Genomic DNA, 26,034 nt, shown 5'->3' with positions numbered 1-26,034 from the left:
GAGACTTTAAATGAGGGACTATGGGGCTAACGAGGCTCAGTGGTACTTACTACCAAGACTGATACCTGAGTTGGATCCCTGGGTCCCATGCTGGGAGATCTAACAGTGGTATTTGTGTACTCACACAAAAATTAAAAAAAAAAAAAACTTAGGGGCTACAGGCTAGAGATGGTTCAGGGGTTAAGAGTACTGCCTGCTCTTCCAGTGCACACAAGGTGGCTCCCAGCTGTCAGTTAGGTGATCCAACATCCTCTTCTAACCTCTGGAAGCACAGGCAGACACATAGGTGGAGCACAGACACATAGGTGGAGCATAGCAAAGCACTCATACATAACAGTTTTTTGTTTTTATAGATAGGGTTTTTCTGTGTAGTCCTGGATGGACTCAAACTGAAATCTGCCTGCCTCTGCCTCCCAAGGGGTGGGATTAAAAAGGGTGTGTGGGCACCACCACATGGCTTTTAAATCTCTCTCTCTCTTTTTAAGACAGGGTTTCTCAGTAGCTATGGAGTCTGCCCTGGAACTAGCTCTATAGCCCAGGCTGGCCTCAAACTCACAAAGATCTGCCTACCTCTGCCTCCTGGGTGCTGGGATTAAAAGGCATACACCACCACTGCTCAGCTGTTTTTCTGGTTTCTTGAGACAGGGTTTCTCTGTGTAACAGGCTGTACTGGAACTCATTTTGTATACTAGCCTGGCCTGGAACTCACAAAGATCCACCTGCCTTTGTCTCCCTAGTGCTAGAATTAAAGGCATGTGCCACCATTACCATGCAGATGGAATTTTTTTTTTTAACTGAAAGGTTTAGGATCTTATTGGGCAAGAGCATATATTCTTGCAGAGGACCCAAATTTGGTTCCCACATAGTGGCTCACAATCACCTGTAACGTTAGCTCCAGGGGGATCCACTGCCCTCTTCTGGCTTCTTCCAGAATCCACACACAGACATAAGCACACATGATTACAGATTACAATTTTTTAAAAAAATTTAAAAATTTGAAGTTATTTAATTAATATAAACAAGGACTTAAATACAAACGAAGGGCTGAATGTCAAAATACACCAAGATACTTAGTTTTAGAACTGAAAAAACCCATTCACTGCCAAAGCATAATCACAAAGGCCATTCTCAAAGGCCAGCACTCCCAGGTCATGTCCAGTATAAACGCAAGGAGTGCAGCCTCAAGCTTGCGTTGTCCTCCACTTCCAGAGGTGGAGAACGTGGTTGTAAAAGGAGCAGGTGGCCAGGAGGCTATTGTCAAAATTCCCTCCACCAGAGAAGAGGTTGAGATCACACATCTTGGAAGAGGAGTGTAATTGGCTGCTGCTTTTCATGTCCTCTGTTACTGGAAGGAGAGAAGCCTCCGATTCAGCTCTACTGGGAGTGTTAGCAGGACCACCCATGTGGTGGTCCACTACTTGTTCATGGAAAGGCACTGGTGGCTCCTCGGCAACCTTCAGACTGGAGCGGTCTGCAGCTCTGGTTCCCATCTCATTCTGATCAAAGGAGCAGGTAGATGCGGGTTTCGTGGAATGGCAAAGACGCCAGGACCAGTCAGCCCCATACACTAATGAGTTAGGCATTTCCTGGGATATTGAGACAGTCACGTCCTGCTTCTCCTCTGCAGCAAGAGATGAGAGGAAAACCAGCATTACTCAAAGCTAACCAGCCTCCACTTATGTCTCCCTCAGCTTCCACCAAGAGCAGCCATTCTACCAGCACACACATTCACTGTCTGCAGAAGAATGAAAATGCGCACGGTGGGCAGAAAAGAAACCAGATACGCATTTTGCAATGTGCACTGTGCCTCTGAGATCAGCCAGGTCTAAACGACCCACAAACAAGGGGCTTCCAAACTGCAGGGTTTGGCAAAGGCTTTCTAGAAGGCGGTATAATTCATTCACAAAGGACACAGAAGACGGAAGAGGACAGAAAAGAGGGGGAGCACAGAGCCAGGAGATGGCTTGACGGTTAAGAGAACTTGCTGCTCTTGGAGAAGGCCTGAGTTCAGTTCACAGAACTCACACGGCAGGTGATAACTGCCGGTAACTCCAGTCCCGGAGATTCCTAAGCCCTCTTCTGGCCTCCTCAGGCACCAGGCATGCACACAGTACTCATACATACACGCAGGCACTCACACATATACATAAAGTATTTTTAAAAGAGAAAAAAAATGGAGAACACACGTGGAGTAAGTACAGAGGCTAAGAAGACCACAGCAACGGTGAGGAACGAATGGCAACAGCCTCTGGCTGTAGCCCAGTGGCTAGGAACTTGCAGCCCTGAGCAGGTCTGCAGAAGAAGTTTCTTTCTAGTAACTTCCCCAGACAGCCTGGCAAATGAGGAAAGTATCAGAAATAAGCCAGTGCACATTACAATGGTATTGAGCCACAACAGTATGGAAGAGACATTACAGACAGAGAGAAAGGAAGTTTTTAAAAGGACATTTAGAGGGCCGGGTTTGAACGGCACAGAAACTCTCTCTGTGCAGGGTGACCTGAGGTAGCACTCTCACTGACGGGCTTGCAAACCAAGTCAGGAGGAGGCAACCTCTCCCATCAGTAGAGTGCCTTGCCAATAGTCCTTGAAAATACAGATGTGCACTGTAGGTCAAAGGCTCTGATTAGGTTGTGGTTTGTCTTCTGATGAGGTTTTTTTTTTTTTTTTTTTTTTTGGTTTTTCGAGACAGGGTTTCTCTGTGGTTTTGGAGCCTGTCCTGGAACTAGCTCTTGTAGACCAGGCTGGTCTTGAACTCACAGAGATCCACCTGCCTCTGCCTCCCAAGTGCTGGGATTAAAGTCGTGCGCCACCACTGCCCGGCTGATGAGGTTTTTTATATATTATAGCAAGAGGTTTTCCCATAACACCGAGCTTTTTGTTTAGATTAGCTAGGGCACGAAGCTCTTGAAATTAGTTGCAGCCAAGTGACTAGTCTATGAAACAATTTCCATGTATTATGGGAACCTAGTTTGAATCATGATTTGAGTATTATAAAAAGAGCACTGGCTTTGCAATAAAGTATGCAGTTGTATCTCCTAGTCTGCATCCCCTGTGTCCTGATTTCTGTAGCACTACCCAGGGTCATCCATAACCGAGGAGATTGGGGAAGGGTCCCCAACAATTAAGGACAGAGCCGGTCCACAGTTCAGAAGCAAGGAGACAACTGGTAAAAGTGATCCTCAAGAACCAGCAGGGACACCAGATATGGGAGTTCCTGTAGTCCCCGTACTCATGACACTGAGACGGGAGGATTGCCATTGAGTTCAAGACCAGCTTCAAATACATATCAAATTTGGAGCCAGCTTGTGTTGTTACATGAGACCCTGTCTGCAAAACACACACAAACTAAAAATCTTTTTTAAAAAGTGAGAGACAAAACTAAAAAGATACAAGTAGTAGTGATTAAGGACTGGCAATTTAATGATGGGACTCTGAGGTGTTCTTTAGAGTGCTTCTTTTCAGAGGGAGAGTAGATAAAGAAGAGAAACTATGATGGGAGAAGGAGGAGAGAAGGCAGCAGGGCTTGGAAAGAGAAAGGGTGACGAGAAATGGTTCTGATAATGTTAGTTCACAGTGTGGTTCACCAAGCAAATCCAAGAATGTCCTACAGCACACCCTAGAAGAGAGGCTCTTTACTACAGCCACAGGTAGAGTTAGGCTTAACTAATACCAGGTTCTGTGAGAAAGGGAACAAGAGGAAGACAACACGTGTGAGACATAGGGAGACCAGAGTCCACGCTGTTCAAGAGAAAGCAGGGCAGGGATGGCCATGTGACAAGGGGTAATGCTTCTGGACAGGGCCCCAGTGCAGTCAGAACTGCAAAATGCATGAAGACTTAAACAACTGATCTGGGCATGAGGAAATCAGGGTGAAAGTGGGTTCTTGAAATTGAAGTCCAGTGCTGCACAGGGCGGGGCTGTGGCATGTTCTGGGCGTGGTCTATGGAGAAAATCAACTGACTCCCTACCCTGAGGCCAGCTCTACGTTCCCACTTACCAATGGCCTTCTGGCAGTTGAGAATCTTGAAGCCATTGTACATGCAAGCCGCCAGGAGTAGGTGGTGGTAGACTGGGTGCCACTTGAGCCTCCATACGCCTCCTTGCACTGGCACATCTGCCAACGGCTGCTTTATGTTCCGAGTGTCCCAAAGCAGAACATGCTCATCATAACTAGAACCATGCACCAGACACTGACATACAGGAAAGCCCACGCTCATATTTTCCCTAAGACCTTGTGGTGTCAGCAAACACCTCCCAAGTCCTGCCCCACTAATTTTTTTTGAGACAGGATCTCACTATAAAGCTTTGGCTGACCTGGAACTCATAGAAATCCACCTGCCTCTGCCTCCTTGGTGCTGGGGTTAAAGTCCTGCACAAACTGCCTGTCTCATTTATCTTTAAGGACATAAGTAAGCCCCACTTTCTGGACCCAGATACCTGAACTGTGGGTTGGTTGAGAGCTTTGGACGCAATCTTGAATCCTTGTGGAGAGGAGCTGCGAAATGCACAAAGCAGCAGACCCACCCCAGGGACTCACCTTCCAGTAGCCAGTATATGTTCCTGATGGGGGTTGCTCTGGATGCTGCACACGCCCATGGAGTGTCTGTAGGCAAAGCGGAACATGCAAGGTAGAGGATGAAATGTCCTAAGACAGAAGCATGGAGGTGCCATGCCCAAGCTGACCAGCTAGCTACCTTTTGCTAGTGAAGACAGGTGTGCCAAGAATCCTGGTGTCCCAGCCTCTCAGAAGGCAGTCATCTCCCCCTGTGGAAAGACAGGGAAGGGCATCAACAATGATAATGATAATGAGTCTGCAAGAAAGATCTTAGGTGCCTTTCCTGTGTGGTACTATGGTTAGGAAAGCCCGGGAGAGCATCAAAAACAATCATTAGGCACTCTATCTTCCAATTGAGGGAAGCTGGGTAGAAGATCAAAGCACTCTTTACCACTCTAGAGGTCAGAAAAGGATTCCCTAGAACTGGAGTTATAGACAGTTGTGAGCTGCCACATAGATGCTGAGAACTGAACCTGAGTCCTCTGCAAAAACAGCCAGTGCACTTAACCACTGTGTCATCTACATGGACCCCAGTAAAGCCACTCCTACCCTCCTCTGCTCAACAGGCCCCAGGCTCTGCCCTCAAGTTCTGTAATTTATACTTAACCAGAGATCCTCTTAAACTTCAGTCTGTAAATCAGAAAATGTCACTTCTCTGCAGTTACTCTACTTCACTCCAGTCCCTCTGAGTGTGCAAAGCCCTGAGGCCTTGCCGGTGGTGGTAAGCCCTTCTATCTTCACGCTGGCTGTGGCTGTGCTGGCTGCTCTTCCCTCACACCGGGCACACCTGCTGTGGGACCACTCCTCACCGCATACAGTTCCGGGGCACACTCTTCTTCCTTCTTTGTTCAGAATGTTACCACTCCTCTGACCTCCACGCCATTCCCTGCTCTCATACATCAGGCTTCCACTTTCCCCTTCAACGTAAGCTTGGAGAGAACAGGCTGCTTGCTAAGATACCCTACTACATAAACTGCTGGTATTTCTGTTTGTGTGTCTGTTTGGTTTTAGATTTTTGGCTTGGAAGAGGGTTGTGTGTTTGGTTTTTGTTTCAATTATTTGGTTGGAGGAAATAAAGGTTATTGTGTTTGGCTTTGTTTTGAGACAGTATGGCTGGACATGTAGCTCCGTCTATCATCAGAATAACAGCAATCCTCCCTTCTCAGCCTCCCAAGTACTAGGATTAGAGTGAGCCTCCATGGCAAACTCAGTAAGTATCTGAGAGTGAATAAAGAGGTAGAACTAATCCTAGAATTAAAGAGCTTAAAAAAACAGGTGAGGGAAAACCTTCAAAAATGAACTCTTCAGTCGGGCGGTGGTGGCGCACGCCTTTAATCCCAGCACTTGGGAGGCAGAGGCAGGCGGATCTCTGTGAGTTCGAGACCAGCCTGGTCTACAAGAGCTAGTTCCAGGACAGGCTCCAAAACCACAGAGAAACCCTGTCTTGAAAAACCAAAAAAAAAAAAAAAAAAAAATTGAACTCTTCATGGTTCTTAGAAAATTCGTTCAAGGGTATAATAGCAAATGACACAGATTGGAATCTACCCCTGAAAAATAAAAATCAGCATTATGTATATAATAATAGTCACAGTAAGTGCTGGGGTCCATGAGAGATTAGACATGAACTGGGCTGGTGAAGATAGTGTTGGTGCAGACTCCTCACTAGAAACAGAACCAAAAGCATGGCGCACACCTTTAATCCCAACACTCCGGAAGCAGAGGCAAGCAGACCTCTGTGAATTCCAGGCCATGCTACATGAGTTCCAGGACAGCCAAAGCTACATAGAGACACTCTGTCTCAAAAAACACAGAAACAGCCGGGCGATGGTGGCGCACGCCTTTAATCCCAGCACTCGGGAGGCAGAGGCAGGCGGATCTCTGTGAGTTCAAGACCAACCTGGTCCACAGAGCTAGTTCCAGGACAGGCTCCAAAGCCACAGAGAAACCCTGTCTCGAAAAACCAAAAAAAAAAAACAAAACAAAACAAAAAAAAAACACAGAAACAAAACAAACAACCAAATAAAAAAAGACCAAAAAAGAAAGTTGGGACTAGACATACATGGCCCTGGGAATCTCAAGTATTTTAAATTTTTTTCTGTCTTTTCTAAGCCAGCCTTTTCCGGCTCACATGACTTAGCTCCTCCACCGGGGAGAGAAGTCACCCAATTTTGTTAATTTCTCATTCTCATACAAACAGCACCAAAGTGATAAACCATTCAAAAACAGGAAACCTACCTATTTCCCTCATGCTTTCTTTCCTTTTGGAAGGGAAGCTATATCTAGAAAAGAACAAACCTAAAATCTGTGAGAAAGTCTACAGAAGGCAAACAAAAAGTAGATGAGAGCAGATTTCGCAGTGAAAGCACCATGAGCAGGCAGTTTGGCAGGATACCTGCTCCCCCCAACCCGGGCCAGCTCCACAAAAAGCCTTAGGTACCAAAGGCCAACCTTAGGTACCAAAGGCCAACCAGGCACACTTCCTGAGAAGTGGGATGTGGGGCAGCCATAACTGCTGACCACAGGATGTACCTTCCACAGACAGTCCTAAGGCCTCACATATTCTGACCACAGCTTTGGCCTAGCCCCATCTTCTTCTCTCCTTGTCTTTAACAAGTCTGCATCAGAGATGACTACACCGAGGTCCAACTCACCTGAATACACGAGTTCTGTGTGCCAGTAATTGAAAGCAGCAATCCAGGCCTCAAAGTGATGGGCCGGCCATGAAGCCACGAGCTGCAGTTCAGCCGCTCCCTCATTAACCATCAGGAGATGCAGCTGTCCCTTAGAATCACTGCTAATGATCTTCAAGGGCTGGTCTCTGGTCCTAGAACCCAGTAGCCAAAGGAGAGCCTATTAAATTCTACTCACCATCCTTTTCTGGTTTTCATTTGTTTGTTTTAGAGATGGGTTCCAAGCAGCCCAGGTGGGTCTTACACTTGAAATCCACCTGCCTCAGTCTCCTGAATGCTGGCATTACAAGAAAGAACCATCACAAACATTCTCTTCTAGTTCCCATATATGCCATAGGGAGACATTTCTCAGGCAGCATATAACCATACCTCCAAGAGAGCCTCTTGGTATCTGGTAAAGGATGAAACTATCACATAGTTTGTCACTAAAACCCCGGTTGACTTCTCTTGATGATGGCATCATCACTACTTATCCAAAATGCTATGATTTTCTGTTTTTAAGGATAGGACTGATAGTACACCCAGGTTTTAGGAACCAAACTAGCAGAAAGTAGCTTTAATTCTTCCTGGAATAGAAACAGGCATTGTTCCTCGGGAGACTCAGACCCCCACCAAACCTGACCCTTACCTTCCAGGTTTCCCAGTTGACCAATCTAGGGACAAGGACAGAGCTCTCTCCTCCAGGGTAAGGCTGGATATTGGTTGTAAGGTGTAGCTGTTCTTCTACTGGAAAGCAAAGGGACACCCTTGTCTAGCAAACCTCCATTCCCTAGATGAGCGACGTGCATCAGTTACTGTTTGTTTTTGAGACGGGGTTCCCTATGTTGCTCATACTCATCTTCAACTTTCAAGTTCAAGCAGTCCTTTCATGGCAACTCTGCAGATACTGGTAGTAGAGACAGGATCTGCCTTACCTGGGGTTTTGGTGTTATTTATGCTTTAATAGTGCTAGAGGTGGAACTCGAGGTCTCATGCATGCTAGGTAAGCAGTCTGCCACTAGGCTCCACCCTCAGCCCAGAATTAACATTTCATCTAAGAGTGAGCTCTTGCCACTTATCAAGCACAGGATAGCACCTGAAGCCATGGAAACTCCAGCTCCAGGGGACCTGACACCTTCTGGCCTCTGTGGGCATGACACTCACACTCAGAAACCCCAGTCACACAATTAAAAATAAAAACAAAATCTTTTTAAAAAGAAAGACCCTCTTTCTTTTTTAAAGAGGGAGAGGGAAAGTGAGGGAAGGGAAGAGGCAAAGGGAGAAAGGGAGAGAGGGAGAAGGGGAGGGAGGCCCTTTTCACACGAGAGATTTACTAGTATTCTTAGTCTTGGTATAAACCCCAGACATGCTTGCAGTGCAGTTCCTACAGAAACCCAGACCTGTAGACAACCTTCTTTTGGGATACTTCAGGTGATTTCATCTCACCAAAACCCCGTATAACTTAAAATAGACTCTATAATTTCTTAAAACATTTATAACAAAGTCTATCACGGAAGAGACCAGCCTAGGAAAATGGCTCCATCAGTACAGACTCATCAACACTCTCCACTAAGGTCCCTTTCCCATTAAAGCATGACCCATCACTGACCTCATATTCTGTCAGGCGGAGCAGCTCTACAGATCCACTCGCATTTGCCAAGCCTAAAAGTATGTGGCCAGACACTGGGATATGGCACCTGATGGGAGAATGCAGGAATACAATCACGGCTTGGAGGAACATCATGAACTCCAGTGATGTTTTGTATTTCCTTCCCCAAATCAGGTTAGAGCCAACTATTCTGTCTCCAAAGGCTTTCCAGGTTATAAACCTGGACCTCACATTGCATCCCAGACTAATCCTGAGTCTGGGGTTGGGAAACTGACCAGGGAAATGTCAAGCAGGGCTTTCTACCTCCTAAGGGCAGCAAATGATGGAACCCAGAGTTCAGTTCCCTGTTTCCTTGAAGGCCCCTAAGGCATCATCCAGGCTTTCAATCCAGGTGGGGTTACCTAAATCCTACCATTTCATGTCCAGGATGGCAGAAGAATCCCTTCTATGGACCTCAACCAGAGGTTTAGTCGTGTTGTCCTCATTGAAACTGTACAGGTAAAGACGACCTAAACGAACTTGAGGCTCGTTGACATCCAGGGCAGGCTACAGAATATACATATTTCCTGATTACCTTAACAGATACCGAGATCACAAAGAATGGAAAACAAAACTATAACAAAAAGGGCCAGGACAGAGACTAGCTTCTGACCGAAGTGGAAACTCTGTTTCTGAGAAAAGAATCTCTTTTCCTCCAAGTGTTCAATGAACAGGGGAGCTCTCCCGGAGCCAGGACCGCCCGGACCTGCCTGCAGTTACATGGCTACAACCCCACTTGGTTTCGCAAGTTCTGAGAAACCTTCCGGAGGTAGGCATGGTCCTGAAAGGTCCCACTTTACTTTCCCATTAGTTCTCACAGATTTAGGCCTTTTATGGAGGCCAGTAGTCCCTCTCCTCCTGCCCCGGCCTGACTCTCCCAGGCGTGCACCTGGTCCTCGGGCGTTCGCAGCTGGTAGGTTCCGCAGGCCATCAGGTGCTGGCAACCCTCTACTGGGCACCACTCCACCGAGTCCGCAGTAAGTTCAGTGTCCACTGCCTGCAGAGTCTGCAGCATGCCTGACCAGCTGCCCGCCATCAAGTCAAAACCAAAAGATGCGTGCGCGACACAGACTCTCCACTTTCCTAAGTCACGTCCGACCCAGGGAAGAAATTTCCGGTCTGGCAGAGACAGCGGAAATGCTGCGCCCCCTACCTACCGGAGGACCGCAGGAAACAGTCCTGCTAGGGGCGGGGAGCAAAAAGCAACGGCTTAGGGAAAGAGGAATAAAAACCTGATCTCAAGTAGACGCAGAAGCCCTCAAGAAAATTCCTGTATTGTAAGTAACAGTTGGCTTGAGGAAACGAGTTTTTTACACCTTGTGATTCCAACTACGTCCCAAAAATATATGTATGTTGAAGTTAAGCCCCAGTAACTCATAACCTTTGGAAATGTGGTCCTTTATAGTGACAAAATGATGCTCCCAGTGACCTCTGATCCAATATAGTCTTCATGTAAATTTAGAAACATGCACAGAGGACTTAATGTGTGCCCTTTGAAATAATGCATAAAGGAGCCCAGAATGCTATCAGATGTAGACTTGCAACACCTTTCCCCAGCACTTGCAGTGGCTGTGGCAGCAAGAACCTTCATTAAACCATGAGACAGACCCAAGAGACAATAATCTCTAGCTTTAGTCCAACCAGATTTGGCACTTAGTTACAGCAGCTCGAGGAAGCAAGTTCACAGGACACCTGGGTATCCAGTCTGGGAACAGAAGCAGGGATATGGCTATTTACCCAGCTTGCAGATTAGTTAACAACTGAAGCAGAGAAACCTACCTAGGACATTTTAAACAGACCTCAATCCCTCCAGCACTATATTATTCCAACGTCAAATAGCCCCAACACATTACAGAAGGGAGAAAGGGTTCCATAACTGAACCACCAGAACATTCACAGAACAGTCTAGATAAGCAGCTACAAAGAACAAAAAGTAGGGATAATCTGAAGGGGAGGGCAGGGATGGCAACATGGGAAGACACCAAGTGGCCTGATATACCCCTTCACTGCACAGTAGCACCTGTGCTAGCAGGTGTGGAAGAGTTGACTGGAAGAACCCAGAGGCAAACCTAACTCATACCATCACCTTTTACCAGCAATGCTTCTAGGTCAGCTGTGCAATCCTGAGTGTTCTCTAGGTAGAAATTCCTGATGCAAAGTTCACAGTGTAAAGCAGCCACTGTTGGTCAGGGAGGGGATAGAGACAGGATAAAGTCCCAATCCAGCCATTCTTAAGGATACAGGCAATTATCAGTTTGTAGCCTAGATGGCCCGTCCCAAGAAATTTAACCCACATGGGAACCTTTTACCACAACAGTCCTAGCCACTTAGTGTATCCAAGACATGAAGGGCTCAAGTCAGCTGCTGTTGGTAGCAATATTTTACAATATATATAAGCACATTTCCCCTCCCCAATGACATTATACAGATTTCAACCTAGGATCTGAGCAGAGAACCCAACTATGCCAGCTAATAACTACCATGACCTTCAGAACAGAAACGGGAATGCTCCTTGGTATAGGTCTGACATAGGCACTTCTCCAAGCTCCAGGCCACTGTGTAATGTCGAAGCAGTCATAGGAGTGCTATTCATAAACATGAGACCAAAGGGTTGTGCTATGCCAGAGATAGCATTGAACACAGAGAATCAAGGAATGTGATAGAAATGCAATAGGGAATATAGCAGAAACCTGCAGACCAACCAGGCCAGCAGTCAAGTAGCAGCTTGAAGCAGGAGGGATTATACCCTGAGATAAAACTTCAGCAACACAGATGGGTTCATTTCTGCAAGTTACCAAATAGCCCTCAGATACCTGTGGTTCTCCCAAAGAACACAGGACTAGCTATCCTGGGGACCACAGCTCTGCAGTGAATGAGACACTGGCTCCACTTTGGATGCCTAGCCCTCACTCAGCCCAGTACCAACCTGCAATTGAGACTGGCTCCAAGGGTTTTTGTGCCTAAAGATGATCATTTACAAATGTAGGAATATATAGGACTATGCTGGTTAGTTTTATGTCAACTCAACATAAACTAGAGTCATTTTAGAAGGCAATTATGAAAACGCCCCACCAGATTGGCCTGTGGACAAGCCTGTACTGAATTTTCTTGATGACTGATTTGGGAGGCCCCAGTTCACTATGGATAGAGCCACCACTGGGCTGGTGATCTTGGGTGCTTTATAAAATCAGACTGAGCAAGTTGTAAGGAGCAAAATAAGCTTCAGTGAACAGTGATGTGGGACTGGAAGCTGATAGAATCCCTCTTCTTTCCAGGTCATGGTGTTTTTATCACAGGAAAAGAAACCCTAACTAAAACAAGCACCTTTAGTAACCAAAGCAGTAATCACCTACTGGAACACTCGCACCTACCACCAGACACAACGGTCAGAGCCTCCCTTGTGCTCCTAGCTAACATTCTCTGCGGCTCAGAGGCCAACCTTCAAAACCATTTCCGTTAAATCAGTTCCTCTCAAAAATAAAGTTGAGCCAGGCGTGTTCACACACGCCTTTAATCACAGCACTCGTGAGGCAGAGGCAGGTGGGTCTCTTTGAGTTCAAAGCCAGCCTGGATACATATTAAGTTCCAAGACAGCCAGGACTAAATGGAGAGACACTGTCTCAAGGGAAGAGGGGAAAAAAAAAGGCTGGACAACAGGGTGAGCAAAGACTGGTCACAAGGATGATTCTACCCCTTTACTCTGCCTGTTTAGACATGACTCTGTGCATGCCTCTCAGTGGATTCCCACCCCAGGAGAAGCTTGACTACATGACAGTTTCTAGCCGAGTGTCAACTGTTTACCATTTGAGGAATACAACAAATGATTCTATTTGAAGTTTCTAACCCTCCCCTCACGTCCCCCCCAAAAAAACTGTACATGAGTTTACAAACATATTAACATATAAATAATGAGAAAGGTCCTAGGGAGCCTCCCGTTGTCTCTGCTGGGGGTGAACACTGGAGGGGCACTGTCCCCACAGGCTTCATGTTGCTGTGAGGTCTTATGGCAGCTGCTCTGGATCCATTGCTGGCTTCTTTGGCACCTCCAGGTTCAACTGCCAGTCTATCTTCCACTGTGCTCATTACGAGCTGGAAACCTTGAACCTGCAGCAGTGGCAGCTCTTCAGCCCGTCATCGCTCTGGCTCAAGCTCATGCTGAAATGGACGCTTCCTCTCCCGACAGTGCTTCTTGTGGGCAGGCCAGTCCTTCTGCTGGCACTGAGAGCCACAATATCGAGCCACCTGGCAACGCCCACAGATATTGAACTCCCGAAGCTGAAACACAAAACACTATGGCTTCAATATCACACTAACAAAATGTATGGAAACTGCATCTCAGCATCTGAAAAAACACAATAATAAAACCCTATGTTGGAAATGAAGTTCAGCACATGGTCCGCATGCAAGGTCTTGGACTCAAAGCCTATACCTCTTCCCCGTAAAAAGCCAGGCATTGTGTGTCATTCTTGCAATCCCAGCACTAGGATGTCTAATGCAGGACTGTGGTGATACCTGGCCTAGTCTGATCCACATATATAGGGAGTTCCAGACCAAATGGCTTATAGATTAAGAATCCAACCTCGGGGCTGGAGATGTCTCAGTGGTTAAGTGCACTGACTGTTCTTCTAGAGGACCCAGGTTCAATTCCCAGCACCCAATATGGCAGCTTAAAACTGTAACTCCAGGATCCAGCACCTTCACACAGATATACATACAGGCTAAAACACCAATTTAAAAAAAAAAAAAAAGCCGGGCGGTGGTGGCACACGCCTTTAATCCCAGCACTTGGGAGGCAGAGGCAGGCAGATCTCTGTGAGTTCGAGACCAGTCTGGTCTACAAGAGCTAGTTCCAAGACAGGCTCCAAAACCACAGAGAAACCCTGTCTCGAAAAAAGAAAAAAAAAAAAAAAATCCCACCTCAAAAGTCACACGCACACAGAGAGAGAGACTGACTATACAGGCACTATAGCTGAAGAACATATGCCCTGTCTAGACAGGAACAGCAGCAAAGGAAGAGTCACCCTGGTAGAAACCCAGGCATCTCCAGGAAAAAACCTGCCTCGTTACACCCATACTGCTGGGCAGAAGTGGCCAAGACTCAGCGTAGCACACCATACCTGCTTCTCAATCACTGTACAAGGAGGATAGTGACACTCATAGTAGGTACAGGAATTCTCTTCCTCTTCCACCACATCTCCATTGGCATTATAGTACCGGGTCACATTCAGGACAGGGAACTGTTCTTCTATAGGGTCCGTGGGAAGCTGCTGGATTGCAAGCCAGTATAAGCTTTGCTCCCTGAAAGAAAGTATGTCAGACCAGGTCAGCACAAGGAGAGAAGATACCTATCCAAGACAAGTAGGCTCTGCCCAGTTCTGGCAACTTGAGTTTGGCCTGCCCATCACTACTCCATGTACTAACCACTCCACATTAAAAACATTTAATCTTAGCACTCAGGAAGAGGCAGGCGGATCTCTGTGAGTTCAAGGCCAGCCTAGTCTACAGAGTGAGTTCCAAGACAGCCACAGATAACAGAGAAACCCCAACCCCACCTCAAAAAATAAATAAAATTTTAATCTTAGCCAGGTGTGATGGAAGTCAGAGTTACACAGTGAAATCTTGTCTCCCAAAAAAAAGAGAAAGAAAGAAAGAAAGAAAGAAAGAAAGAAAGAAAGAAAGAAAGACCTGTCTCAGTAATACACAAGCCTAGTCTATCACTCTCCCCAATGCTAGGGCTGACAGGCACACAAAAGCATGGAGTTTGGTAAGCTTCGCTACTTGGTGCCTCCAAGAAGACCACCATCCTGCCCTTTAACCTAGGAAGCACCAACTACCATTAGCCTACTACTTCCCCTTTTAGGTCACAGGAATCCTTCCTTTCCCTCCTGAATTAAGTGAGCCAGAAGTAACTGACTACTGCAACAGAACTGTGAGCTGAGACTTGTGCTACATGAAGAAGGCCCAATTTGGTGGTCTAAAGGAGAAATGCCCCCCTCTAAGAGATTCGGGTATTAGAACAGTTGGTGCCCAGTTGGCAGCACTGTTTGGAGAGGTTTAAGAGGTACAGACTTGAAGGAAGTATGTCACTAGAGGCTGGTTGAGTTACTTATACTTTGTGCTCTCTGCTTCACTTTTTTGTGGTTGAGGATGTAAACTATCATGTTTGGCTATCATGTTTGCTGCTTGTTTTATGCTTCTTGGTCATAACAGATTCTTATCCATCCGGAACTATATCCCAAATAAACTCTTTCTTCCTTAAGTTGCTTTTAGTCACGGTGTCTTACCACAGCCACAGAAAAAATACCTAATAACAGAAATTAATGCCATAGAATAGGATATTGCTATGCCAGACTTAATTAGGTTGTTTTGGGGAGGATTGTGGAGGTATGTGAAACTTTGGGCTAGAAAAGCCAGTTCCAAGCTTAATGGTTTGTTCTGTGGACATTTAGAAGACAAGAGTGTTGAAAGAAGTGGCACACACCTTTAATCCCAGCATTTGGGAGGCAGAAGCAGGCGGGCAGATCTGAGTTTGACACAGCCTGATCTACAAAGCCAAGTTCCAGGACAGCCAGAACTGTTTCACAGAGAAACCCTGTCTTAAGAAATCAAAACAAACAACCAAACAAACAAAACAGAGTGTTGAAAGAAATGTAGAGGATGGAAGCCTAGCTTGCAAAATGTTCATGTGATGTATTTGAATTAAGGATCTAGCTGGGGCTGAAGAATCAGCTGTGATTAACAAAAGAACCGCATCACTGAGATGAAATCCTGTACAAAGTATTTCCTATCAGTGAGCACAGAGCTGTGACCTAGAAGGGCCAATGCTACATCTCAAGCAGAGACAAACTCGGTCACATGTTCTCACACAGCAATGGTTCTGGAGGCATGGAGTTTCAGGACTAAACTCGGTCATGTGTTCTCACACTGCAATGGTTCTGGGGCATGGAGTTTCAGGACTAAAGAGTTCATGGAAAAAGCCGAGATCCAGGAGAGGCCATTGGTTAAATGAGCAGCCTCAGCTGAAAATCCCAGTAAACTGGAAATGCAAGGACTGTGGGATAAGCAATAAGGACAGCTGAGTATGTCGAGCAGACCTACCATAAGACTACAAGATAAGCGGTGGCATACTGTGGATGGCAGAGCTAGAAGTGGCACAGAGCTGCCTAAACCCTGTGGAGTCCAGAGATTATGAGTGAGTTTCGAATGTTCAACACTGAGTTAGTTATTTACATTGTTGACTTTTGGTTTTATATCAGGATATCAACATCAGATTCTGGAGACAAGGTGGTGTTGGCACACGCCTTTAAACCCAGCACTCAGGAGGAAGAGGCAGGCGGATCTCTGTGAGTTTGAGGCCAGTCTGGTCTACAGGGTGAGTTGCAGGACTGGCTCGATAGCTATTGAGAAACCCTGTCTCAAAAAACCAAATACACATACATACGTATAGTATGTCAAGTTGAAAAGAATCAATTATGCGGTTAGTTTCTGTCAATTTGATAGAAACCAATCACTTGGAAAGATGGAACGTCAACTGAGAAATTAGCTCCATCAGACTTGCCTGAGGCTACACATAGGGGCATTTTCTTAAATGATAATTGATATAGGAGGGCAGTATCAATTTTGGGCAAGTTGGCCTAGGCTGTGTGAGAAAGGTAAGCTAGCAATGCCGAGAAAGTCGATAAATAATGCTCCCAAAGTGGTCTCTGTTTTCAGATTCCTGATTGAATTTCTGTCCTTAATTCCCTCAGTGATGGACAGAGAAATAAATAAACCATTGCTTCCAAGTTGCTTTTGGTCATGGTATTTTATCATATTAACAGAAACCTACCCAGGATAGCCCTAATATGACTGCTGGCTGTCCGTAAGTGAGTATAACAGACTGCGTAGGGCTATGGAGATGCATGGCTGGTTTCTCTGCACAGGGGCTGTTTAACTGAACTTTATAAGCAACCTGCTCTCACAAACAAACCAGAACACAGAGACATCCTTCTCTGACCGCATGTGCCCACAGGCTCAAGCACCCCCTCCTGAAACATATTCATTCTCTCCCTCTAAACCCACTTACACACACATACCAGATATGCTTCATGGGTCCTAGTTCAATCTGGGTCTGCCTCTGCCAGCAAGAGGTACTACCTACCTGAAGGGCACAGCTTCAACCAAGCTTAGTAAACCTGGCTGAGGAAAGGGTCAGCAAGCAATCTGACCACAAACATCAGCTCTCTACCCCCAGGACTGTAACTGCCCCTTTCCAAATAGAGTTTTTAACTGTAGTTGCTATATTGCATGATCATAAGGTATATTCAGAAGATTAAAAACAGCACTCAACACAGGATAGTAAGACCATCGTGTGGAGACCCTACTGAATATGATGTCTACTTCTCAGGAGGACGGTAATTCAAGATCAGTCTCAGCTACATAGCAAGTTGAAACCAGCTTAAGATACGTGAACCTCAAAAAATAAAATTAAGCCGGGCGATGGTGGCGCACGCCTTTAATCCCAGCACTTGGGAGGCAGAGGCAGGCGGATCTCTGTGAGTTCGAGACCAGCCTGGTCTACAGAGCTAGTTCCAGGACAGACTCCAAAGCCACAGAGAAACCCTGTCTCGAAAAACCAAAAAAAAAATAAAAAAAAATAAATAAATAAATAAAATTAAAAAATAAGAGTGGGAAGGGAGTGGTAAGACAGAACTGAAGACTCAAAACCTCTGACATCAGAGTAGGAAGCAGAAAACCAGGCAGATTTGAAATTTGAGTGGAGGGCTGCCTTCACACTCTGCAAGAGCAGAACAGCAGTTTGGCAACTGTCTTCTAAGGACCTGGAGACCGACACTAAACATCAAGTATAGAAGCTGGACCCTCCCACAGCTCCTATCTACACTACACGGAGCTCTAGCATCACCTGAAAACAATTGCTAAAAGATGCACCTACCATCTATAACATCAACCTCACCAGTGCTACTAGCATTTGTAGGTGTGGTCAGTGCCAAGGAAGGCTGCTTAGACTTAAGGACATATACAGAAACTCATATAAGCCCTCAGAAAAGGTCTATGATACCTGTGTGGCTTGGGACTATGGGCATTTTCACCCCCCCCCCACCCCGGCAACCATTTCCTGCTGGTTCCTCAGCTCTTCTCCAAAGTTTCATGAAGTTCGCTGTGATAAGTCCCAGGGCCAGCAAGAACAGGACTTGCAGAATAGAAAGCTTGTACTATGCTGTTTTCAGGACCATAGGGAACTGGGAAACCCAGAGGCCCAGTCCCTAAGTTCTGTCCTCCTACTTCCTTTAAACCACTGCTCAGGGAAAGCTGTTCAGCAAAGGAACATGATAGAAACATAGCTGTGTGATCCTGGGGGGGTATGGTCTCATTCCATCACATTAGCTAAAATGTTCTTAGAGCCAATTACCAACAAAAATCAATCCCCAAAATTAATCATAAAAATTCTTCTAGCTAAGCATGGAGGTATATATACACCTTTAGTCCTAGCACAGGGGAAACAGAGGCAGGAGAATCTCTGTGCCTGGTCTATATACTGTACATACTGATTTCCAAAACAGTCAGGAAGACCGTTTCTAAACCCTCCCCATCAAAAAATTTTTTTAAAAAAAAGGAAAAAATATTTCCTTCTTCCATGAAGAAAAATTCCACACACACACATGGATGGTGGCAGGTAGGATATCAAGGTCCCAAAACACTCACAGTAAAAGAGCAAAAAAGGAACACAGAAACATGGGATGGCCCTTTAGGAGTCAGGTGTTGGCCAGGAAAGACCCACCTTTGCTTGCTGGAGGTCTCTTCAGCTTTGGGTCGCCAGCCCCATGGTACTAACTGCAAGTTGTCCAGACGATTGTCCACAGTCACAGCATTGAGATGTACCACCTGAAACCCGGGAGCCACACCTCCCCTGTGTCGTTCCCTAGGGAAAGAATTTTTTTTCCTTGGGGGAAAGACCCTCAAGCACTTCTATTTGAGCATTAATGTCCAACCACACAGAAATACCAATCATGAGGTCTGAACTGGGCCCTTCCCTACCGAAGGGGGATACCAAGAGGAAGCCAAGCAACATCAGTGTGGCCAACACAAACAGGACCAGGCTGATGATTTTTCCCCTGAATTTAAGGGCTTTGCTCAGAGGGTAATGGATAGAACCCCCAAAGTATCAAAATAATCTAGAGACAAGTTCCATCTGGAAGGTCTCAACATTTCAAACCCCACCTTACACACCCAGGTTCAATAGTCCATTTTCTAGGGATGCAATCTGACTCACCAGAAGGATCCAAAAGCAAAGCCCCTTCCTCCACAAGGCCTTGTCTCATCAGAATCCCACCAGTTGTTAAAGTGATATGTACTTTCCTTTGGGTTAGTAGTAAAGGCCACTAAAATAAACTCCCAGACTTAGGGAAGACAAGGCTGTCTGACTCCACTGGGTAGAGCGCTCTCTAGCCTTCAGGCATACTGTACCCCAGCTCACATGGGGTTGGGTAAGGAGACTTAGCAGCTGGAAAATACCCACCACAGCAGCTCATGCAGAAGCCTGCCTGAGCCCCTTCCTCGGTTTTTGTCGAAGGCATATGCAAATATCTTAGCACCATTTCCATCGGCATCTACTTCCATTCGAGCCTGAGAAGGAGCATAAAGCAGAGTAGGTTTGTTGGAAAGCCTCCAACTCTCAGCAACATTTCAAATGGCAGCTTAGAAAAATGCCAGAAGTACAGGTGACATCCTGCTTCAAGGACCTGAAAAGCACAGGGGCTTCTTCCTGCTCCACTCAGGCAAAAAACCCTCATGAACAATTTGGAAAATATTGTAGACACCAAGCAATAAAGTTTCACATCCTTAAAAAAGTCCAGAAACGGAGGGGGGTGGGTGGGGGTGGCACTAGAGATGTCTCAGCAGTTAAGACCACTGGCTGCTCTTTCAGAGGACTGGACTTAATGCCCAGCACCCACATGGTGGTTTCACAACTGTCTGTGACTAGTACAGACATTCAGGTAAACATTAATACACATAAAATAAAAATAAGTAAAGCCAAAGAAAAAAATACATGAGAGGAAAAAAAACAGAAAGCCCAGAAAGTTGGCTGCGATGGTCCGTATCTGTAATCTCAGCACTCAAGAAGTGAAGACAGGGGGAATGAATATTCATAGCTGCTCGAGGGTGCCTAACAAGATCCCATACAAAAACAAAAAGGACACAAATAATTCCTGGATAAGTAGCAGCTATGAAAGTGAGGTGCTGAGAGAGACGGAAATGATTGATGTAAAAGTTACTGGAGAGGGTGGCAGAGGAGCAGCAGAGCCTGTAATCCTTTATCAAGGATACACGGAGGGCAGGATGGTCTCCCCAATCAAGGTGCAGAGACTGGAGGACAGCAACATTCAAAACAGGTCTGCTCATTTGGTTTAAGATATCTAATTCTTGGGCTGGAGAGATGGCTCAGAGGTTAAGAGCACCACCTGCTCTTCCAAAGGTCCTGAGTTCAATTCCCAGCATCCACATGGTGGCTCACAACCATCTGTAATGAGATATGGCGCCCTCCTCTGGCATGTGGGCATATAGGGAGGCAGAATGTTGTATACATAATAAATAAATCTTGAAAAAAAAAAGATATCTAATTCTTTAACTTCAGCACTCAGTTCAGAGGTAGAGGCAGGTGGATCTCTGTGAGTTTGAGGTTAGCCTGGTCTACAGAGTAAGTTCCAGGACAGGTTCTAAAGTTACACAGAAACCCTGTCTTGAAAAATCAAAAACCTAGCCTGGTCTACAGAACGAGTTCCAGGGCAACCTTCAAACCTAAGCCCCAGCCGGGCGGTGGTGGCGCACGCCTTTAATCCCAGCACTTGGGAGGCAGAGGCAGGCGGATCTCTGTGAGTTCGAGACCAGCCTGGTCTACAGAGCTAGCTCCAGGACAGGCTCCAAAACCACAAACCCTGCCTCGAAAAACCAAAAAAAAAAAAAAAAAACCTAAGCCCCAAAACTCTATCTCAAAAAACAAAACACAAAACAACAACAACAAAAAAGACAAAAAAGGAATAATAAGAAAAAAACAAAAACAAAAACCAACCAAACAAACCCAAATAAAAGATTAGTAATCAGGGCAAAAGAGGTCACATGAACTCTACTGGGCACCATCTACTGGACATCCAGGCTGTCACAACCTGTTTAGGAGCTGAGTGCTCTAAGTACCACTGGTTATTCTCTTGTTCTCCCAAAACCAGGAAGGAAACATCTTCACGTTTCCTGAGGATCAAACAAAAATAATCCTTACCTCAAAAGAGTAGCTCTCCACCAGTGGTATGTCTTGCTCATCTATCAGTGTGTACTTGGTCTGAAAATAAACCATGTTTCAAGGTTACATCTGAGATCAATCAAAGAAATAGTAACACCATAACTAGCAATAGCAGGAATCTGCAATATTTTCCAATGAGACAGAAAGTAACCAAATCTTAAGTGGGGCCTTAGCACAGCCTATAGCAATGTCAAAGCTGGGCATAGCGGCACACACCGTTAATCTCAACACTCCAAGGTAGTGGCAGACAGAACTCTGTGAAGTTCCAGGACTGCCAAGACCACATAGTGAGACCCTGTGTCAAAAAACAAAGAAACAAAAAACAAAACAAAAAACTATGAAGTAAAAAGAAAAGTCAAATTAGTCAAATTTACTATGTTAAAAGTAAAACAAGGCAGGGTGGTAGTGGCCCACACCTCCACACCTTTAATTCCAGGCAGAAGCAGGATTATCTTTGAGTTCAAGGCCAGGCCTGTCTACAGAATGAGTTTCAGGACAGCCTGGGCTACACAGAGAAACCGTTTGGAAAAAACCAAACAAACAACAAAAAAAAAAAAACCACGCAAACAAAATACCACCACCAAAAAAAAAGTGATCACATTTTCCAAAGTAGGCTTCAGAGCCCATCCATACCGGATAGACCCTGCCTGACAAGTGGTCCTGAGGTTTTAATGCCCCCAGAAACTCGGTCATCACAAGTTTACTGAAGCAGAGGAAGGGAATGGGATTGCGATAGAAAATTGACGTTTTAAGTACTGCTTATTGAGTAGGTTGGATAGTTTTTGCACGTGCTCACTGGATAGCAAGCGCTTCTTCCTCTGGTCTCAAATGTTCCTAGGAAAAGCTTTAAGGGCCAAGGCTGCTGCAATTAATTACCGAGTCGAAAGGAGTCTAGGCTCCCATCCCTCCCTAGTTAGAAAGTTCCAGCAGCCCTTTCCTGAGCTCTTGCAAAAATGCAAAGGAAAACAGTTGGTCTTACTTTCCTGGAAGAGCTTTCTAGGATCTCAGTTACCTGCCCCTACTTTACCTGTCTGTTCCTCTCTCCCAGCTGCAGCCAGGGGTGGGAGGAACAGAATTAAGGTCCACAGTTCCTGAACGGCACCAAGCCTCGGGGCCCAGCTCCAACATGTGGTGGGTGGTGTCCCGAGCGAGGAGCACCTGAGCCTTCCAGCCCACCAAGACCAGGGCCCTAGCTCTTAGTCTGTGCTCGAAGGAAGCCTGCGACTAGAGTGACCGAACGTGGCCAGCCCTTGGGCAACGTTAAAACGCGCCGCCGCCGAGATCTACTGCGGACCGGAGACTCCGCTGGCCTCAGAGCTACGGGCCGAGGGCGTTTACGGCGGGAGGCCGCCGCATTTAAACCGTGCGGCCGCAGGTGTAGCCTGGCCGCCGGAGCCGCCGCAGGTGCCCGCCCGGGGCCACACAGGACGAACGCCGGGAACTGCTCCGCGCAAGCCAGTCCCACACGAGTCCTGAGGCCGAGGGGCGCGCCCACGGCCGCGGGGAAGGATCCCGCGAGGAAGGCGGCGCCCGAACCAAGCAGGCCCGCGCAGCTGCTCGCCCAGGTGCCCCAGCCCGCGCAGGCCTCGCCGCCGCTCCCACACCGCTCACCTTCCCGGCCACCCGGCCGAGCCGCACGATGCCCAATTTAAAGTCGGTCATGGCCGGGCCTGCGCTCTCGGCAGGCGGAGCCGCTCCCTCCGGAGGCTCCCGACCGGGCCGGGCCGGAGAGAGGCCACGGCACTCCGGGTCAGGCCGGGGCCGGGGTCAGGCCGGGCGGGCCGAGGGCGGACGAGGCTGGGCCGGGTTCGGGCCACCGCCGCCGCCTCGCGCCCGCCGGACCTGCCACGCGCCGCCGCCACCGCCGCGCGCACACCAGCGAGCGGAGCCGAGGGCGGGGCGCGACCGGGACACACCCCCCACCGGCGGCGACCGACCAATTGCGGGACGCGCCCTCCGCCGGCCGTGGCGCGCCGCGGCCAGCCGACCAATAGAAATAGGGAAATGGCGCAGGCGCAGTGAAAAAGAACCAAGTGCGGGGGGAGGGGCGAGCCGGGGGCGGCGCCTGCGCGGCGGCCGGCTCAACGTCAATTTCGCGGGAAGCTTTGTGCGCGCTGCGGCGGCTAGGGCGGCAGGAGCGTGTGATTTTGGTTGCGGTTTCTTCGTGCCCCTTAGCCACCTGCGTTCTCGTCTCGGAGCTGTGTACGACAGGGCGACGTGGAACGTCTGTCCTTACGGGGTGGGTACGGCCTGGCACGATACTGTGTGAGTGGTTCAGGTCTCCAGAACCAACCTACGAGGCAGCGGCGAATACCTACGCCGTGCCTCCCGGATCCGATGAAGGTCTCCAAAGAAGGATAAGACCTTCGGTGAGGAGCCGGAGGCTGAGTTGCATATCTGTCTCTCGGAAAGGGAGACCTCATAGTGTCTCGAATCCTGACACAGCCGGTAAGGCCTAAAGCTCAAACCTAGGGAGGGCTAGACTGCTCTTGCTTCAAGGTAACTCCAGGCATCTAAGTATCTGCAGACGTTGCTGGCTCTCATTGTTCTATTTTGGAAATAGTTACCAAGCATCCCGAGTAAAGCTAGAACTTCTCTCAGCCCTTGGAACTTCACAGGACTCCCAGATGCTTTGCTCAAAACGCACCTGTCCCACCAACCTCTTCAGACTTGTGATGGTGTCCCGAAGTTAAGAGAAAAGAGGCGGGATGCTTAAGATGGAGCAGCGTGTGTGTTTCCCTGGTAATAAAGCCAGTAGTCTTACTGTAAGTTCCTCCAAAATAGGAATTCGACACATCCGCATGACTTGAAAGGAGACCTCGGGATACACCTGATGACTCCAAGAGGCTGCTCCTGTAGAGGGGATCAGCCGTGCTTCACCCTATCGCGAACCTACCTTCCTTGAGCTGATAAATGAGTATGAGGCAGCCCCAAGGTAGCTAACAATGAGATTAGCTCCTAAATTATGGCTTTATATCCTATTTAGTTCCTTTTCTAATCTACTAGACTCAGAAATCCCTACCCTCTGAGCTCAGGCACTCTATCCCTTTTAGGGAAGACATAATAGATGTAAATATTAAAGCGGGGTGGTGGTGGCTGCATTCGGAAGGCAGAAGCAGGTGGATCTCTGTTATTTCGGGGCCAGCCTGGTCTACAAAGTGAGTTCCAGGACAGCCTGGACACCAAAACAAATAAAATTATAGTTTTCCTCTTTTGTTTTTCCTTTGGATTTTTCGAGACAGGGTTTCTCCATAGCTTTTGGTTCCTTTCCTGGAACTAGCTCTTGTAGACCAGGCTGGACTCGAACTCACAGAGATCCGCCTGCCTCTGCCTCCCGAGTGCTGGGATTAAAGGCGTGTGCCACCACCGCCCGGCGGGTTTTCCTCTATTCTTAAGATCCAGTAGAATTTCCATCATATTCTAGTTTCCCTCACTCAAGTAGCTTTCATTATTTTTGTTTAGTTTTTTTTTTTTGTTGTTGTTGTTTGTTGTTTTGTTTTTTGAGACCGGGTTTCTCTGTGTAACAGTCCTGGCTATCTTGGAACTTACTTTGTAGACCAGACAGGCCTCAAACTCACTGAGACTCACCTGCTTCTGCCTCTCAGCTGCTGGAATTAAAGGCATTTGCCACCATCGCCCTGGCATTTAGATTATTTATGTGTATGAGTGCTTTGCCTGCATTTATGTATGTGTACCATGTGTGTGCAGAAGGTGTTTGATGCCATGAAACTAGAGTTAATGGTTGTGAGACTCCATGTGGATGCTAGGAACTAAATCCAGGTCCCCTGCAAATGCTCTTAACGACTGAGCCAACGCTGCAGCTCTGTGGCCAGCATTATAGGACCTGGTCACCTGAAATCCGTTTCAGTGAGTCTTTCTACCCAGCCTAGAAATAATCTTCATTATTGAAAGCACCATATGGAAGCTGGGCATGGTAGCGCATGCCTTCAATCCCAGCATTGGGGAGACAATGTCTGGTGAGCAATCTCGGTGAGTTTAAGGCCAGCCTGGTCTACATAGTTCCTGGACAGTCAAGGATACATAGAAAAATCATGTCTCCAAGAAAACGAAACAAAACATTCTAATCCCATCCATGAGGGAAGAACCCTGATGACCTCATTATCTTTGGGTACTGTTATATTGGGAATTAAATTTGAACATGATTTTTTTAAGTTCTGCATTAATTTATTTTGTGAGTGGATGTGTCAGAGGATAACATTGGGCGCTGGTTCACTTATGTGAGTTCTGGGCTCTTAGATCATCAGGTTTTGCAGCAAGCATGTCTAACCACTGAGCCATCTCACCAATCTGTCTCTCTCTTTTTTTTTTTTTTTTTTTTGAGGCAGAATCACCAGACTGTCTTCAAAATAGCTTCCCTGCCTCAAACCTCCTAAGTGCTATGAGGTTTTAGGTGTATGCTAGCACACTCAATTTCTTTTTTTTTTTTTTTTTTTTTTTTTGGTTTATCGAGACAGGGTTTCTCTGTAGCTTTGGAGCCTGGCCTGGAACTAGCTCTTGTAGACCAGGCTGGCCTCGAACTCCCAGAGATCCGCCTGCCTCTGCCTCCTGAGTGCTGGGATTAAAGGCGTGCGCCATCACCACCCGGCCACACTCAATTTCTTTAGAAAATTTTTATATTTATTTATGGTGTACATACGTGTGGCAGTCAGAAGATAACTTATGGAAGTGGGTTCTTCTTGCCATGTTAGTTTCAGGGATTGAACTCAGATCATCAGACTTGGCAGCAAGCATATTTACTTTCTGCCTCCTGGCACCCAATCTCTTTTTAAAAATAATTTATTGCCGGGCGGTGGTGGCGCACGCCTTTAATCCCAGCACTTGGGAGGCAGAGGCAGGCGGATCTCTGTGA

General features: G+C 46.9%; 2 protein-coding genes across 3 annotated transcripts; both read right to left on the bottom strand.

Moving 5' to 3' along the window:
* Positions 1-996: 996 nt before the first annotated feature.
* Positions 997-12,225, bottom strand: Dph7 (diphthamide biosynthesis 7). Of its 2 annotated transcripts, XM_057754988.1 has the most exons (9): positions 9,762-12,225; positions 9,246-9,379; positions 8,834-8,921; positions 7,874-7,968; positions 7,207-7,379; positions 4,695-4,764; positions 4,538-4,603; positions 3,998-4,170; positions 997-1,621 (listed from the first exon to the last, which is right to left on the bottom strand). In XM_057754988.1, the coding sequence occupies exons 1-9, from the start codon at positions 9,906-9,908 to the stop codon at positions 1,182-1,184; spliced, it is 1,386 nt and encodes a 461-aa protein (XP_057610971.1). In that variant the 5' UTR covers positions 9,909-12,225; the 3' UTR covers positions 997-1,181. The 2 variants fall into 2 exon arrangements, with proteins under 2 accessions (XP_057610971.1, XP_057610972.1); XM_057754989.1 differs by lacking the exons at positions 9,246-9,379; positions 9,762-12,225 and having other exon boundaries at positions 7,874-7,971; positions 8,834-8,970.
* A 142-nt stretch (positions 12,226-12,367) lies between these two features.
* Zmynd19 (zinc finger MYND-type containing 19) lies at positions 12,368-23,052 on the bottom strand. The gene is made up of 6 exons (XM_057754990.1): positions 22,776-23,052; positions 21,144-21,203; positions 19,389-19,495; positions 18,651-18,791; positions 13,990-14,170; positions 12,368-13,147 (listed from the first exon to the last, which is right to left on the bottom strand). The coding sequence occupies exons 1-6, from the start codon at positions 22,824-22,826 to the stop codon at positions 13,004-13,006; spliced, it is 684 nt and encodes a 227-aa protein (XP_057610973.1). The 5' UTR covers positions 22,827-23,052; the 3' UTR covers positions 12,368-13,003.
* Positions 23,053-26,034: the final 2,982 nt, after the last annotated feature.

This window comes from Chionomys nivalis, chromosome 22, assembly GCF_950005125.1.
Source record: "Chionomys nivalis chromosome 22, mChiNiv1.1, whole genome shotgun sequence".
Classification (NCBI taxonomy): domain Eukaryota; kingdom Metazoa; phylum Chordata; class Mammalia; order Rodentia; family Cricetidae; genus Chionomys; species Chionomys nivalis.
Note: the sequence above shows the minus strand (reverse complement) of the source record. Positions and strands in the feature narration are given on the sequence as shown.

Bases quoted from the DNA above. Each gene is read 5' to 3' on its own strand.
- Dph7 (XM_057754988.1), bottom strand. From the start codon at position 9,908: ATGGCGGGCAGCTGGTCAGGCATGCTGCAGACTCTGCAGGCAGTGGAC. The intron at 7,969-8,833 runs GTCAGTGATGGG...GCTTTCCAGTAG, and splicing joins TCCGCCTGACAGAATATGAG to AAGAACAGCTACACCTTACA. The intron at 7,380-7,873 runs GTAAGGGTCAGG...ACTGGGTTCTAG, and splicing joins TCAACTGGGAAACCTGGAAG to GACCAGAGACCAGCCCTTGA.
- Zmynd19 (XM_057754990.1), bottom strand. From the start codon at position 22,826: ATGACCGACTTTAAATTGGGCATCGTGCGGCTCGGCCGGGTGGCCGGG. The intron at 19,496-21,143 runs GTAAGGATTATT...GCTCCTTCTCAG, and splicing joins TGGAGAGCTACTCTTTTGAG to GCTCGAATGGAAGTAGATGC. The intron at 13,148-13,989 runs GTATGGTGTGCT...TTTGTGTTTCAG, and splicing joins GTACAGTGATTGAGAAGCAG to CTTCGGGAGTTCAATATCTG.